At 54.8% G+C, this 13,412-nt stretch overlaps 3 protein-coding genes across 4 annotated transcripts in view; 2 read left to right on the forward strand and 1 right to left on the reverse strand.

Annotated features, from left to right (window-relative positions):
- Window positions 1-371: 371 nt before the first annotated feature.
- Window positions 372-3,260, forward strand: CUNH2orf50 (chromosome unknown C2orf50 homolog). 2 transcript variants are annotated; one of them, XM_005000305.4, is made up of 4 exons: window positions 372-702; window positions 1,342-1,381; window positions 1,960-2,172; window positions 2,968-3,156. In XM_005000305.4, the coding sequence occupies exons 1-3, from the start codon at window positions 518-520 to the stop codon at window positions 2,149-2,151; spliced, it is 417 nt and encodes a 138-aa protein (XP_005000362.1). In that variant the 5' UTR covers window positions 372-517; the 3' UTR covers window positions 2,152-2,172; window positions 2,968-3,156. The 2 variants fall into 2 exon arrangements, with proteins under 2 accessions (XP_005000362.1, XP_063110366.1); XM_063254296.1 differs by lacking the exon at window positions 1,960-2,172 and having other exon boundaries at window positions 2,968-3,260.
- A 351-nt stretch (window positions 3,261-3,611) lies between these two features.
- On the forward strand, window positions 3,612-10,155 carry Slc66a3 (solute carrier family 66 member 3). Its single transcript, XM_003462695.5, has 7 exons — window positions 3,612-3,834; window positions 5,662-5,744; window positions 5,833-5,902; window positions 6,265-6,322; window positions 7,135-7,255; window positions 7,985-8,026; window positions 9,060-10,155. The coding sequence occupies exons 1-7, from the start codon at window positions 3,692-3,694 to the stop codon at window positions 9,149-9,151; spliced, it is 609 nt and encodes a 202-aa protein (XP_003462743.1). The 5' UTR covers window positions 3,612-3,691; the 3' UTR covers window positions 9,152-10,155.
- Window positions 10,156-10,702: 547 nt separating this feature from the next.
- The window catches only part of Rock2 (Rho associated coiled-coil containing protein kinase 2), a 112,904-nt gene continuing 110,194 nt past the window's right edge, over window positions 10,703-13,412 (reverse strand). Inside the window, exon 34 of the mRNA XM_063254297.1 lies at window positions 10,703-13,268. The gene's annotated coding sequence lies outside the window, so the exon portion shown is untranslated. The remainder of the gene's footprint in view (window positions 13,269-13,412) is intronic.

The following is a 13,412-nucleotide window of genomic DNA, read 5'->3' on the forward strand; positions in this document are numbered from 1 at the left end:
AGGTTTGAGATTAGTGTGGGTAACTTAGAGAGAATCCCATTGACTTTGCTTTTCCCTGAGAGTGGCAGATGTCATGTCACAGGACCCACGCACACCCTGTTCCCAGCGGCACAGCTGGGTCTTGGAGGCGGCCCGTGTCCACCAACAGTTGGGTGGACGAGGCCCGCGTGGCACTCACACGCTGCGGAGCACTACTCGGCCGTGAAGAAGGATGGGCTGAGTCCGTGGACGCGCCTGGGCCGGAAGGCTGAGAGACGTGGGTCACACAAGCTCGACTCCCATGCGCTTTCCCTTCCACGGGAAACCCGGGGTATAAAGAGGAAAATAAGAGCTGAGAGAACTCAAGGGCGGACCTTTCCTGAGGCATCCGCGCTCCGGCGCCCCAACCGCAGCGCGGCCAGCAGGGGCAGCACAGAGGCCGGCCGCAGACGGCGCCGCCCACCGCAGGCCCGCGTTCCCAGGGCGACCATCAACACAGCGGCCGAGCTCGGGGACCGGGGCCCCACAGGCCCGCAGCATGGGAGGCCGCCCCGCTTCTGGGCTCCCGCGAACCACATCGGCCGGATCCCGGCTGCGCCCCGCCAAGCCACCTGCCTCAGTTTCCCCGGTGGCGCGGGGGTCCCCGCGGGCGGCCCTGGGCGCGCAGGAGGATGAGCTGTGGAGAGAGATGGTGGAGGCCGAGGGGCGCGGGCGGCGGCGCTGGTGAGTGCTCCCCCAAACCGCTGCGACTTGGGGTCCGAAGGCCCGGGGACAGAGCAGGGAGGCGACGCGGGACTAAGCGGTCTCTTGCTAAATTGTCCCGGATAGGCTCAAACTTTCAACCTTCCTGCCTCGGCCTTCCAGAGTGCTGGAATGACAGGCGCAGGTCACTATGTTTGGCTAAAAAATAAATCGATTCCAACAGAAAATAAACTACCGGCCTGGCCTGTGCTCCTCTGCACCCTCCTGCCCTGCCTGTGCCCTGTGCCCAGGCCTGGGGACATTACCAAGGCTGGGGCTTGGAAAGCGGGCTTTCTTCCCAAAGTCCTGGCACTCGGCCTCTGGAGGGCTCCCAGCCATCGGCCTCGGTCCAGGATGATGATTCGGCGCTAAATGGCTTGGGCTCGGCTTTGCTTGCACCGTGACACGGGCTCTTCCTGTGCAGTGAGAGTCCCTCTTCAAAGGGCCTGGGAGCCGGGCACAGGGCACACACCTGGCTGAGGCTGGAGGGTCCCAAGCGGAGCCCGCCTTGGGCAGCTCAGTCACTTAGCGAGGTCTTGGGTTCCGTCCCCAGCACGCAAAATAAAAAATGAAAGGAAGGGAGGGTTCGCAGTCACGTGGCCCACGGGCTTTCCTTTCCAGGGCTGAGAACTGGGCTTTCCTGAAAGACTACGACCCCATGGTAAGGCAGGTGTTGTCTCCCAGCATGAATTTATCCGCCCTCTCCTTCCCTTGATGGCTGGGTGGTAGATGGATGGATAAATGGTTTGTTTTAAGCAACTCAGAGTTGGGAGGGAAAGAAAATATTTATGCAGAATACAGTAAAATTTCCACTGTGTTTGTTGTGGAATTAAGATGGAGCAGCTGGGAACGGTCGGCACTTGCTGCTGGAATGTTTCTCTGGCGTGCAGGGCCCCTGCCAGACCATAGGAGAAAACCAGCCTGGGTAAAAAGTCACCGGAAGCGAATTCCTTGCGTCTGATGGAAGCACCGCCTGGACACGGCCTGCATGGCTCCCCGCTTGGGAGCTCTCCTAAGCTACGCCAGGCGCGCTGATGCACACCTGTGATCCCAGCACCCAGGAGGCTGAGACGGGAGGGTTACCATGATTTTGAGGCCAGCCTGGGCTACATAGTGAGACCCGGTCTCCGAGAACAACAGAACAAAACCCCAAAACAAAGCCAGAGAGGCCACCTGCTGTCAGCTATGTGGTCCCTCCTGTGTCCACAAGGCTGTGACCCAGCTGCCTCCTCTTCACAGGGCAACAAGAAGGAGCCTGAGCAGCTGCCGGAGCAGGTGCCTCGCTTCTCAGACACCGTCCCCAACTGCAGCAGCCAGGTGGTGGGCAGCAGGCTAGCCACACCACTGGGCAGGGCCCTGGTGCTCATGGACTTCGCATTCACGGAGGGAGCGCACAGGAAGAAGCCGGGGGCTGGGCTGCAGCCCACCTAGGAGAGGGCGCCGCCTTGGCAGGTGCCAGGAACGGGGAGGGGGCTGCAGGGCACCAGTCCTAAAGCCAGGCGTGTCCTGGGGAGTCCAGCACTCGGGAGGCTGAGGCAGGAGGAGCGCTGTGAGCTTAGGGCCAGCTTGCACTACACAGTGAAAGCAGAACAGCGGCGAGAACCCTGCCGTAGCACAGCGGCTGCCATCCCCCTCTATCCCCTGCGAGACGCTCCTGAGAGGGTGGCAGTGGTGCCCTGTGCCTCAAGCTGACCTTCGGTGCCCCATCTTCAGGAGCTGGTCCCCCGAGTCCCCAAGAGCTGCTGTGCGGAGACAGCACAGAGGAGTCAGTCATGAGCCCAAGGCCACACAGCCTGGGCTTTGGACTCCAGTTCAGTGGCTTCCGGAGCCCCAGGCTGGAGCAGAGGCCCAGACCTGAGGTGGCTGAGGGCCAGATACTGACTGACTCAACCAGCTGCGCTGCCACTATAGGGGGTTCAGCTTAAAATGTCCAGCCCTCTCTCTTGCCTGTTTCTGGTGGTGCTGGGAATTGACCCCAGGGCCTTTGCATTGAGCATCCCAGCCATTTTCTCAGACAGGCTCTCTCTAAGTCACTATGTAGCCCAGGCTGTGCTAGAACTTGGGGTCCTCTTGCCTCAGTGTCCCAGAATACTGAGATAGGGGTTGGGGCTGGGTTCTTCAGGGTCGTGGCCCTGCCACTCCATTCTGGCCCCAAGCTGTGGGTATGGCGTTGGGCTGACTGGGCTGCAGCTGCAGGCTGGGAGGGTACCTGGCCTGCGACAGACCTTCTGCAACCTCTTCCAACAGGACACCTCTGCTCTGCTCTGCCCTTCGTGTTCCACTGGGGCCAGGAGATCCTCACCAAGGACCTGTGTGGGATCCGGGCTCCAGCCTCGTGTTGGTTTGAGCCAAAGGAGCGGGATGACGCCTCTAATCGCAGTCCTCCAGGAGGCTGAGGCAGGAGGGTTGCAAGTTCCAGCTCGGCCTCGAACTTTGGGAGACTCTGTCAGAATTATTGCATGCACCAGTTCAACACAAGGAATGTGAACGTTATGTACTGCACACGTGCGTTAATAAAAAACTAGAAACAGTAAAGAAAAGGGGCTGGAAATGTAAAAGGTTCAATTCGTAGTTTCCTACCCAGCCCCAAATCCCAAGGAACGGTCAGTTCCACCGAGAAGGGCAATCGTCTGCCATCTGAGTCCGCCCCAGAGACAGGGGTGGGGCGGAAGTGGGCGGGGCTAGTCTAGGGGCGGGCGGTAGGGGCGGGACGTATCGGATTCTGGCGAATAGGGTGAGCGGAGCTAATGAGAGAGGCGGCTGGACGGAGCTTGGGGCGGTCTGGGAAAAAGGGGCAGGAGCTAGTCGGGGCGGGGCCAATAGGGGCGGGACAGATCTGAGGCAGACGAATAGGCGAGCGAGGCGAGCTCGTGGGCGTGGCGAAGCTGCGTGGGCGGGGCAGGGAGCGGGGCGAAGTGCGAGCGGGAAGGCGGAAGGAGTCCGGGTAGCGGCCGCTCCCGACCGGTTCGCGATGGAGGCCGCGCTTCTGTGGTTCTGCAACTGGAGTACGCTGGCTATGTGCGCTGCGCTCAAGCTGCCACAGATCCACGCCCAGCTGGCGGCGCGCAGTGCGCGGGGCGTCAGCCTCCCGAGCTTGTTGCTGGAGCTGGCGGGGTGAGCTCCCTGGCGGCCGGGGAAAGCAGGGTCACCCTCGGGCGGGTTGGCCTCGGGGCCTCGCTTGTGGGTCGCGCCCCCCATCAGTGCTCCGAGACGTCCATCGGACAGATGGGGAAACTAAGGTCGGGCATAATCCAGACTCAGCCTTAGTAGCTACGTATTTTACTTTGAGACAGCTGCCCAAGTCTGGGGCTTGAACTTGTGTCTTCCTGCCTCTGCCTCCTGAGTGCTGGGGTCACGGGCGTGTGCCACCACACCGTGACATTTGCTCCTCTAGGCTCACCCTGACCCTAAATCCAGGGAAAAAGTTGGACGTTGATCTAAGATCCGGCTTGAGGACTCTGACAGTAAAGATACTGGGAGATGAGACAGGCCAGGCTGAGACTGCTGCAGGTGCGGCTGATTCTTCACTGGAACTGGGAACACTTATTCAGAAGAGAGCAAAACAGAAATGCAGCAGGGCTGTCACCCCCACTCTCAGAGGCTGAAGCAGGAGGATCACAAGTTCCTCCCCTAAGTTGGAGCCCAGCCTGGGCAGTTTAGCATTTAACAAGACCCAGTCACAAAATAAAAAAGAACTACGGGCTGAGCTCAGTGCAGTGCCCCTGGGTTTGCAAAGGGTGGGGACAGGGGTGGAACTGGCCATAGCGCCTACCAGGGAGGCTCCGGGGAGGGCGTGGGAGACTGGGGATGGAGTTGGCCCCGGTCCCAGAGGATGGGAACCCAAGCTTGCTGGCTGCAGGGTGAGCAGGACTGGGGAGCCCTGGCCAGCCTGGCCACTCTGCCTGCATTTCCTCAGCGCCGCTCTGCTCTGCTGGGTTAGGGCCATCTCCGCTGTCACACTGTCTGGTGGCAGCCATTAGATGCTGTGAGCCAAGCTGGCCACGCTTGATCCTAGCCCTCAGGCCCTCTCCATTACTCCCTCACCCTGGGCCAGAGAGACCAGAGGCTCCGCCCTCACCTAGCTGGCCCCTCCCTTCTGCAATCAGTGTCTGACCACTGGGCCAGGCTGGGGTGGGGGACACAGTGGGTTTCCTGCTAGCCTGGGGACCTCTGTGCCGCTGGATCTGAGTAAAGTCACTCTAAAAGCCTTGACTGAAACCTAGATAATGTGCTGCAGGGGCCCGAGCCTAAAGAATCCAGCAGTGACCCAGGACTAGCGAGCTGCGTGTCCAGCCATTTTTTTTTTTTTTTTTTTTTTTTTGTCTTTTTCGTTTTTATCGGTACCAGCGATCGAACTCACGATTGTCTGCTTGCAAGGCAGGCGCTTATGCCACTGAGTTAAATCCCCAGCCCCGTGTGCCGTGTGCAGCCATTTGAATTGTTCATATCATGTTGGCAGGACGTGATGGTTACATTCAGTACATGGCCATGATATTTTTATTATTATTATTATTTTTGTCTTTTTCGTTTTTATCGGTACCAGGGATCGAACTCACGACTGCCTGCTAGCAAGGCAGGCGCTTATGCCGCTGAGCTAAATCCCCAGCCCCTATTTTTATTATTTTTGAAACAAGGTCTCACTAAATTGTCTAGGATGGGCTCCAACTCAGGATCATCCTGCCTCAGCCTCCCAGAGTGCTAGGATGACAAATGTATGCCACCATACCCCACTGGGCTGGTAGATGACTATCTTACAGGCTTTGCACAGCACGGCACCTAGTGGCTTGTGGCTGTCCCTGATGGTGCAGGTCACTGATGGGACATTTCATCTGATTGTTCCAAGTCTTCCTCCTAGAGCCTGAGCTCCAGGACCTGGTGGAAGTGCCAGCTGTGGGGCGGGCTGACTGTGGCTGGGCTCTGTGTGCCCTTCCCTGTTCCTAGGTTCCTGGTCTTCGTCCGCTACCAGTGTTACTATGGCAGCCCAGTGCTCACCTACCTGGAGTTCCCCATCCTCATCGTGCAAGGTAGCTGCCCTGCATGCCCATTGCACCCCACATCCCTCGTTACTCTCTGGGGCTCCCTTTTGTCCTCTCATTGCAGCATTTCTTTCAGATGTTGTCCTCCTGCTCTGCGTCTTTCATTTTAATGGGGACATTAAGCGGGCTGCACCGTACCTGGCTGTGTATCCTTTAAACATCTAAGAACCCAAATGGGATTGGAGGGGCCAGGGCAGGTAGCTCAGTGGTGGAGCCCAGGGGTCAGGCCTGGTTTCCACCCCCAGCTCAGCAAAAAAAAAAAAAAAAAAAAAAAAGGCTAGGCACTGTGATGCACGCCTGTCATCCTAGCACTTGGGAGGCTGAAGCAGGAGGATCACTGGGAGTTTGAGGCCAGCCTGGGCTACATAGTGAGACCCTGTCTCAAAAATAAAAGCCAATAAGGCATTCTCCAGTTCTCTGTCACCCTTGTGGTCTGGGTTTTTCTGCAGAGGTAGGCAGATATCGGGGCTGCTAGTGCTACTCGGCTGCGTCCTTAGCCTTGGGTGAGATTCGTGTCCTCCTGGTTCGTCCTTGGGCTGCACAAGGGGGTCATCGACCTGGCCATGGTGAGTGATGAACCCCTCGGCACTTGCACGACCCCTCCTCACCCTGCCTGCCTTGGACTTTAGCTCTGAGGATGGAGCTCAGGTCCTTCACACTGAGTCTCATCCCCAGCCCTAATCCATTTGTTATTTTGAGACAGGATCTTGCTAGGTTGCTCAGGTTGGGCTTGAACTCAGGGTCCTCCTGCCTCAGCTTCCTAGAGCACTAGAATTAAGGACTTTTTTTTTACTGTGAGTGACGCTCTGCCCACACCTGCCCACTTGCTTTTCTGGCCAGCATCACACGTCCTGAAGAGGCACTCACCACTCCCTCTTCTCCATTCTTAGACTTCCCGAAGCCAAAAGAGGGGCTTGGGCCCAGCTCTGATCACCTGGCTGCCAGGTTGGGGGGTGCGCACCATGCGGATGTTGCAGGACCCGTGGTCAGTTTGGGTAGCCTGGGTTCCCTCAGATTCAGCAGCCTAGGAGCCCAGGCTGTACTTTAGGGGACAGAGGTCCAGTAACTGAGCCTTTGCTGTGGTGCGGGGGTCCCCCTTGCTTTCCATGGGCCTTGTGGGCTGGAAGAAACTTCTCCCGGTGACATTTCAGCCTTGTGCAAACGGGTGATCACTTGGCTGTTTGAAAACTTGGCTTAATAAAGCACTGTGAATAGCAAGATATGGTAGTGCACACCTGTAACCCTGGCACTCAGGAGGCCGATGCAGGAGGAATTCGAAGAGTTGTAGGCCAGCCTGGGCTACACAGGCAAGACCCTGCCTCTCGAAACTGAACAGACTGTGACTGTCTGCTGCTGTCTTTTGCTTATCTGTGAACAGAACTTGTCCACGCTGGTCAGCGTGGCCAGCAAGCTGGCCCAGCTTCAGTACCTGTGGAAGGTGCAGGACTCCGGCACAGCCAGTGCACTCACCTGGGGGCTCTCCGCCTACACCTCTGCAGGTCAGGATGCACCCTGGCTGGTGGTCTTGGCCACTTTGCCTCCCTGGGAGCCAATGAATTCCGTGTCTATGCGTTTCTGTCCCTTGGGCTTTAGCGTTCTGCAAATAGCTATTCAGCTAGAACCTGCTAATCAAGAGGGTCCATATTTACAAGGTGGAGTCAGCTGGGCACGGTAGTGTATGCACGCCTGTGATCTCAGCAGCTCTAGGGAGGCTGAGGCAGGAGGATCTCCGTGAGTTTGAGGTCAGCCTCGGCTATATAATGAGCTCAAGGCCAGCCTAAACTGCAGAGAGACCCTGTCTCAAAATATAGAAACAAAAAACACTTTTAAATTAATGGTAGCCTTTCATGAGGCCACTAGCTTGTGTGCAAATGAGATTTTTTTTTTTTTGTCTTTTTTGAGACAGGGTCTCGCTCTACAGTTCAGGCTGGCCTTGAGCTCACCAGCCCAGGCTGGTCTCGAACTCGAAATAATCCTCCCATCTCAGCCTCCCAGAGTGCTGAGATTACAGGCGTGAGCCACCATGCCCGGCTGCAAATGAGATTTTATGGTTGCTCTTTGAGGCTGCAGTGTGGGTCTTCAGGTGCTGTGAACACAGGACTACTTGGTGTTCTGACCCAGCAGGCCTTGCAGGAGCTGGCAGCACAATGCAGTATGTTAGGAGACACCAGCTAATCACCAGACTGTCTGTGGAGTAAGTTATTTATGCTGCTGATTTTCTTTTCCAGCAAGGATAGTAACAACTTTGATGACCTCTGGTGACCTGGCAGGTAAGCAAAACTTTTCTTTCCCTTTCTGCTGGGCGTGGTGCTGGCTGGGCTTCCTTGGGGCGGGAATTCTCTTAGGGTGAAACAGGTTGACTCCTCTGGCTTCCCTTAGAGATTAGAAGAAACGGCCTCTCTGTACTGCCATCAGGTGTGAGGAGCTGTGATAGGGTAACATGCCTATTGCTTTGGCAGTGAAAATGGTGGCCTCCAACTCACTGTGTGGCCCAGGCTGGCCTTGAGCTTGCAGTGATCCTCCTGCCTCAGCCTCCATGGTGTTGAGATCACAGGTGCATGGTACCATGACCTGCCAAGCCTTTTCACCTCTGACATGGAAAGCGCTCTATGAACCTGTGGAAGAGGGTTAGGATACAGACAGTCTGGTGTCCACCTGATCCAGGGAAACGTCACAGAGTATCCACAGGGCACAGACTCTGGCAGGAAACTACTTACTCGGAGACACACAGCTTCAGAGTGGAGCTGCCCCTGCTAGCCTGCCCAGAGGCTCTCACCAGGCCCAGACATAGTAATTTCTGCTGCTCTGATTCTAGGATTAAAGTCAGCCTGATCTGAAGTTCACTTAGCGCGTACAGTAAAGAGCTGGGTCTGTCTGCTCTGTGGACTTGAAGAATCCCCAGCAGGTGGGGTCAGAGCAGCACTGAGGTCACAGCAAGCTGTGCACTGTGTGCCTGGTGTCGAGCCTCACAGGGGGGGGGGGCTGTGATGTCGGCCACAGTGTCACACCTTTATCTGTGCCCTAAGGGGGCGAGGCAGGTGCAGGGACCGAGGGAGTGGAGGGCTTTCTTGGGGCATAGGGATGGAGGAAGCAGTGGGGTTTCTTGGTGACAGCCTGGCTAGTGGTGGGAAGATGGCTTCTCCAGAAACCCTGCTGTGAACTTGGGGGGAGTGGGGGACAGCAGGGCGCTGGAGGCTGGAGGTAAGGCTCTCCCTGGACTTGTGATTGCCTAGGAGGAAGTTTCCACCCGGAATATGAAGGTTTTAATGCCTGTCTACCCTTGCTTCCTTCTCTCTGCTGTAGTTCTCTCCCGCTTTGTAATCATGATGGTCTTAAACATCTGGGTGACAGTGACCGTGCTGCGCTACAGGAAGCCCGCCTCCAAGGCTGAGTGACAGCCGCATCGCTGCTGCACCTGGTCGGACTTGGGGTGACCCAGCAGAGAAAGCAGCACCCACAGCTCCTGTAAATTTCGTAGAACATGCCCGAAACTTGCAGCCAGAAGTTCCGTAGATGTGCTGTAAATGCCACTTCCTGTTGCCGCCTCCCCTTGCTGGGCTTGCAGGGCTCAGAATCACAGGGCCCACAGACCTTCCCCTTCCCTGTGGGTCTAGTTGGCTCTCGGGTGCCGCCCACCTCCTCTGCAGCCTTGGGGTGTTTCAAGTCTCCCCACAACACAGATGGAACAAAACACGGTCAGAAGCAGAGCTGTGGCCAATGGGAGGGCTCACTGTGGGGACCTGGTGGGCCAGCCAGGGAATGCAGCTGTAGGAGTCTTGCGGTCTTTGACTAATGCCTCGCAGGTTCTGAGGACCTGCACTGGGACTGCTCTTCTCTGACTGTTCTTTAGGGAACTGTTTTCATGAGAAATGTCCAGAGTGAAAGGCACTGGTGCTTCAGGCATGGTAGGAGGTTGGGGCTCCACACAGGCCGAGCGCTCCCCCAGCAGCCTTGCTCGGGCATGGAGCCACACGTGGTGCCCTCACTCGGGTTCGCTGCCAGATGGTAGGCTTCAGCTCCCAGAATACACGGGTCCCACTCTGGTCATAGCATCTTGTTCCATGCGTGATGCCATGGCTGCCAAGCACCAGCCTTGACATCTAACTCGCTTCTTCAGAGTCAATTATTTGGGCATATGCGGGAGACCAACTGGGTTAGAATGCATTTGAGTTCCCACATGAAACAACTTGTGTGGCTTGAATGCTGCTGAAACCTAAGGCTTATTTTAAATTCTGTAAGGCATATTTTCCAATAAACTGATTCTTCTGGAACTATTGCTTGGGACAAACAGAAATGCAGGTCCTAAAAATACTCATTTTATGTAGTTATTTCACTCACAGCTGTCATTTTTTAAAAAGCCAAGTTAGTTTTCTCATAAATAAACGTTTGGTAGTATAAATTTTTTACTGCACAATATTTTATGTAGCTGCACTGTGCAGCTGAGGAATGTATTTCCTTGAGGTGAGGGTTTCTTGTTTTCCTCCAGCATCTCAAACACATGGCCCTGGTTCCTCCCCACCCCCACCGTGCGACATCGTGGACAGCTACAGTGACAACCCTTGCCCTAGACACCAGCCTCCAGCCACCCCTGCTGACTCCAGGGGCAACTCTGGGTCTGTGACCTTGAGGTGTGTGGGCCCGGAACACACTTTCCTGTTCTGCATGAGCCAGGCAGGACAGGAAGTCTCAGGCCCACAGCCTCAATCATGGAACTCTAGCCAACTTTTCGTTTTGGATTTTAGAGAGGGTCTCACAGTGTAGTCCAGACTGGCTTGGACTCACTTTGTAGCCCAGGCTGCCGCAAACCCAGCAGTTCTGCCTCAGGCTTCTGAGTGCCGGGATGACAGGAGTGTCCCATCACACCTGTATCCTTTCTCTTAGGGAAGACACATTTTTCAGTAAGCTGCAGCATTTTAGGACTACTTCACAGGCAAAGTATAAAAATATTTATAGCTTAATTTCTTTTATTGAACTTTTTTTTTTATAAAAAGCAGGCATAAAATACAATTACATTACTACAAAGATGCAACAAAATTTAAAAAATCGATGATGATTTTTGTTCGGGGACAGCTGATCAAATACTGATGATCTCAACCATGCAGTGGTAACGTACACAATTCCAAACACAAGTCACCACGGGGACAGGGCAGGGTCAAGGAGAGGCCCTGGGTGTGCACCAGCACTGCACACAGCGCCCACTTTCAAAGTGCTTTAGGTCTCTCGGGGCTGGACACCCTCAATGCCGCCCGTAACAGAGCTGGAGCAGGAAACCCCGGGCCTCGCACCGCCCAGTGCTCCGGGCTTCTCCGGCCCTCGGTCCAGCAGGCAGCAGAACCCCTCCCACTGTAGTTTGGCAAGCTGGGGTGCTTCTGCTCCTGGTCTACACAGACAGACACACACCAGGCAGTTCCGTCAGAGCCTGCCAGGCTCACACGGAACCAGCACGCCCGTCAGGAGCACTGACCTGTAACTTGGGGTCATCAGCACACTGATCCATTAGAGTATTTTAAAGTTTCAGATAAATTTTATTTTTTTAAAAAATCTTGCTTCTAGATAGCATTTTTTAAAAATACTTTAAAAATTCATTATACATTAACTTTCAACAGTAATACCGACACTAGTTTTTCTTCTGTCTTGCTATCCCCACAAAACAAAAGCCAACTGAGGAAACCCCAGTATTCACTCTTTCTGAGTCCAACAGGAGGTACTGGTGGCCGGGAGAATCGGGTGTGGGAGGATAAACACTGGTCTGGACAGATCTCTCTTGAAGTCTTGGGGCCCAAGGAAGAAACTGGGCAGGAAAGTGGGGCAGACACCCCCAGGGCCCTGTTCGGGGGCCTCAGCCCCCAGCGCCTCCACCCTCCACATGAGCTGCCTGGACCATACCACGGTTCTCCTCGTTCTCATACACATACATATCGCACTCAAAATTTAAACCTTTGTCTGTTTTACTCAAATACTTCAATTACTCATGTGTAAACTTGAAATTATTTCACCTTAATAAAGTTTATTAAAAATATATATATATATATACTCTCCAATTCAGAATAGGATAGAACCTCCCATAGTGTAACAAAATCTTTATATAAAATATTAATTCAGTCTCCTTTTAAACAACTCTAATGAATGGAAACATCTCTTCTATATAAATTTTATATTTTTCATTTTTCAATCTTACTTAAAAAAAAAAAAAAAGCCCACGCGGCCTGGAGACGTCTGCTTCCTTCTGAAACCCCAGGCTCGGAGGAGTCCCTGCCCCCGCTCAGTCCCTGCGGCCTCCGGAGGTCCCTGCAGGAACCCCGTAGCCGCAAGCAGCAGGTAAAAGCCGGGGCCAGTGCCCCTGGGCGGCCTCTCCGAGTTCCCTGACCCAATACTGAAATATTGCAGTACACAGTTGTGTGTGAGGATCACATTTAAATATTTAAAATATATCTACAGTATACCTTAGTTTTCTTCTATTTGATACAAGTTTTGAATCTTGAGTGTGGAAATGTAAAAATAGACATAAATGTCTTCACCAGGAAGGAAAACACATCCTGGGCAGCCAGTGGTTTCAAGCGAAGCAGGCCCTGCAGGCCGGGCCAGTGCAGGCCCTGCGCGGGGCTGGCGCCTCGGCGGGTGTCGGCTCAGTCGGGCCCCACACCGGCCGTGACCCTTCCCGGGTCAAACTGCTAAAAACACCACGTGACACCCCTGGAGCAGGCTGGCGCTGATTTACACGTGCACTACTTTTCTTCCACAATGCAACTCTGCATCCTAAGAGCTGGTAAACACATACTTTTCTCTCCTTACACACAGGAAAGGGCTGCAGCTTGAAAAGAAATTAAATTAAGGCATCCAATGGGAACAGCGGCCTATCACAAAGCATGAGGAGACAGAAGGGCCGAACTCTTGTTAGGGCGATGCTTAGTGCGAGCATGCAGCTTCTACAGGGCGCCAGGACTGTGGCTCTGGCACTGTGGCCTGCGTGGTCGCCGGCTGTGACTCAAGTCCGGGACTGGATCAGCGGATGTGAAAAGCCAACAGGGAGTCTATGGCCCCCTCGACACATCCCAGCACAACCTGGGGACAGTGTTGGGGTCACTGGAGGAGGGTGCAGCGTCCTGTAGTGGAGTCCACCCCCTGACACTCCCGATCACTGTGCTGGTGAGGTCGCAGCAGACGTGGATCCCTCCTACATGTAAGCTCCCCTCCACACCAAGTGCAATGTAGTGTATGCGACACAAGGGGGCGTTACGAAAGAAGCAAGTGTGGAGAGCTGCGGTGGTGCCCCTTCTCTGGGAGCGGTCAGCATGGGCTTCACTGTTCCCAAGGAGCACAGGAAGGGCTCTGAGAGTTGGAGCTTACATCACAGAAAAAAGGGATCGCACGCACGTGCGTGGCATGCGTGCGTGTGTGTGAGTTCCTCAGGAGGATACAGCTTTTTACTAAGTTCTGGGCCATAGCATTTCTGTCCTGTTTACCTGGAAGACCACGGGCACCTTGATGATGACTTTCACAGAAGACAGTTAGCTGGAAAGAGAGAGAAGGTAAGGTCAGCTGGCACAGAACACTGACTTCAGAGCGGCAGTTCCTTGGGAAGCACTGGTTCATACCATGATACCGACTGTCTCCTAACTACCACTTTTCTAACATCTAACTCCTGCATAACCATGT

This window comes from Cavia porcellus, unplaced genomic scaffold (assembly GCF_034190915.1).
Source record: "Cavia porcellus strain 051 isolate PalLab524CR breed Dunkin Hartley unplaced genomic scaffold, mCavPor4.1 scaffold_8, whole genome shotgun sequence".
NCBI lineage: Eukaryota > Metazoa > Chordata > Mammalia > Rodentia > Caviidae > Cavia > Cavia porcellus.